At 43.4% G+C, this 2,793-nt stretch overlaps 1 protein-coding gene across 1 annotated transcript in view; it reads right to left on the bottom strand.

The window, feature by feature from the left end:
- Positions 1–2,793, bottom strand: part of LOC106815000 (cubilin-like) — a 28,848-nt gene that overhangs the window by 7,577 nt on the left and 18,478 nt on the right. The window contains exon 5 of the mRNA XM_014819400.1: positions 528–653. Within this exon, the coding sequence (XP_014674886.1) occupies positions 528–653 (126 nt within the window). The remainder of the gene's footprint in view (positions 1–527; positions 654–2,793) is intronic.

Here is a 2,793-nt window from a genome sequence, read left to right as displayed (position 1 = left end):
GTGTGTGTGTGTGTGTGTGTGTGTGTGCATGCGTGCGCGCGTGTGTGTGTGCGTGTTTGTGTGTACGTGTGCTTGTGTGTGTGCGTGTTTGTGTATGTTTTTGTGTGTGTGCGTGTGTATGCGTGTGTGTGTGCGCATCATTTTTGATGTTGTTGACGTCAGTTAGTTGTCTAGCTGCATATGCTATTCATGTGGATGGTATTTGTGATGTATACATTCACAATTACTTCACTGAACAAATCAAATGATATGACATCGTTGTGAAATACATAGAAATCAATACATACAAAAACGCACCCCCGCAAAGACGGGTTTATCGATAACGTGGGTTTAGTTATAGAGCACCAACGTTTATAAACGGGATTCTCTCATAGTAATCGATAGGAAACCTAGGCAATAGAGGAAGAAGGGGAAGTGGCAGAGAAACCTTTAAGAGATAAAGTTGGGGGAGCAGGGATGTTAGCAATCTTTATCTGCATTTACTAGTACCGTATGCTAGTCACCAGGCGGCGCTGCGTGTAGCTTACCAACGGGCATGACGCTGTAATAGAGACGGAATCCTTTCTTGGCGTTTGTCTCGTCAGATTTGAACTGAATCCACATTTTACTCGTTTTATCGCTGAACACGTAAGCCAACGACGAGTTTAGCTTTCCTGGTGAACAACAAATAACATGACAGTTATACATTAGAGCAGGCTCCTGATTAGAGCTATCAGTAAAGTATGGCATTCATATAGACTGTGTTACGCGAAATACGCGAAATAAAATTGTGAGCGTTAAGCATGCCGTGAAATGTGCATTCCCTCCACGTGGGGGCGCCTCTGTACTGTACCTATCATAATGTAGTTATTGGTCCGTGAAGGCTACGTAATTTCCTCTGTTGTTGGTTGAATAGTATACAGTATATGTCCATGTACTATACCCACTAAACTCCCCCGTCATTGCTTGATGATTTAGCTAGCCGCTGTGCAATTATGCATTTACTATCATTATCATTATTGTTATCACATATGATATATGTACATAACATATATAAGTGAGCTCTAACTACATCAAGAGTACATGAATAGAGAGTGAACGCCTACATGAAAATAGATCTATATAATCACGCATTCCTGATCACGTGGCGGTTTATAGATATTCATCAGAAGTAGAGTATTTTTGATTGCATGACAACCGTCTCGTGCTTAGTGGCTATAATACCCAATAATCGCAGCATACACCTACACAACCAGGTCTCCGTACCTGCGCATGCGCACAGCTGATGGCACGTCGTTGTTCGCTCACGTTGAAGAGAGAAGAGCAACAGCAAATCCTATATATATATTTCGTACACCGAATTAATTTAGTTGTATGTGTCTGCGTTCAACCCTCTCGCGTGTTTGTATATGATCGTAGCAGTATTTTGAGCTCGTTTATCAGTCTCTTTATAGAAGTATAATAAAATAGATAAAACCATGAAGGCACGCTATCATGTATAACATGAACGTATCTACACTAGCGTTAGTATAGATATATTCACGTGCATATAGCGCATCCACTGATCAACATACGATAATGTGACGTCGTACTGTATTAATACAGCGCATTGTCATGGTATATAGATCAGTGAGTGTATTTGCGTATCGTTCGTGAATTTGTATGTGTCAGGAACGCCACCTGGCGGGAGCGCCACCTAGCGGGAGCGCCACCTGGCGGGAGCACCACCTAGTGGAAGCGCCACCTGGCGGGAGCGTCACGTGACGGTAGGCCACCTGGCGGGAATGCTTCGTGGCGGCGGCGCCGCTGCTCGATCATATGACGTTGGTGCCGGTGGAGGAGAGTTGACTGGCGAGGGACAGCTGACTGCGGCTCTTGCTGGACTTCACGGACGGCGTGTCGTCCGTCTTTTCCTCATCCCCCCCGCGCTCCGCGGCGGCGGCGGCGGCGGCGGCAGCGGCGGCGTCGGCCATCTCGCGCTTAGCTCTCAGCTCCTCCAGGATCATCGTCGGATTCTCGTAGTGGTTGCTCGAGCCGTCGAACTGTGACGTCATGCTGTGACGTACAAACACGTGATGATTGTCATTAACCTTCTCTGTGATAACGTGGGGTCAGACTGTGGGGGGGGGGCATTCCCTGACGTGTAAACATTCAATTATTACATCTGAGTGTTAATCAGATAAGATATAAAGATATATATAAGATATAATATCGGTATCAAAAAAGATATTTCTAAGCCCAACGTATTTTTGAAGAATTAGACAAGATGTTAACTAACTTATGGTAATAAAGACGCATGAAAATCAAAATCCCTCGTACAGTTACAGCCATAGAAATAATATGCTAGTAAGGATATCTCTATACATTTCTATGGTTACTACAGTGAAGCAAGGTTGAGAGAGATACAGAGAGAGAGACAGACAGAGAGAGAGAGAGAGAGAGAGAGAGAGAGAGAGAGAGAGAGAGAGAGAGAGAGAGAGAGAGAGAGAGAGAGAGAGAGAGAGAGAGAGACAGAGAGAGAGCGAAACAGAGACAGAGAGAAAGAGGGAGACAGAGAGAGAATATACTATATATATTATATTATTTTATATATATATATATCAATAACTAGCAAGAACTTTATTGAATTACACCTACATTTGTGATTCCCTGCTATGTACATATAATCATTACATGTGATAACAATACATGTCAATGATAGTAAATGCCATAATTGCAGGAAAAACAGCGCTAGCTAAATCATCGCAAGCAATGACGGGGAGTTAGTGGGTATAGTAAATGGGACATATACTGTATACTATTCAACCACAACAT

Source organism: Priapulus caudatus, unplaced genomic scaffold, assembly GCF_000485595.1.
Source record: "Priapulus caudatus unplaced genomic scaffold, Priapulus_caudatus-5.0.1 Scaffold1020, whole genome shotgun sequence".
In the NCBI taxonomy this organism is placed as follows: domain Eukaryota; kingdom Metazoa; phylum Priapulida; class Priapulimorpha; order Priapulimorphida; family Priapulidae; genus Priapulus; species Priapulus caudatus.
Note: the sequence above shows the minus strand (reverse complement) of the source record. Positions and strands in the feature narration are given on the sequence as shown.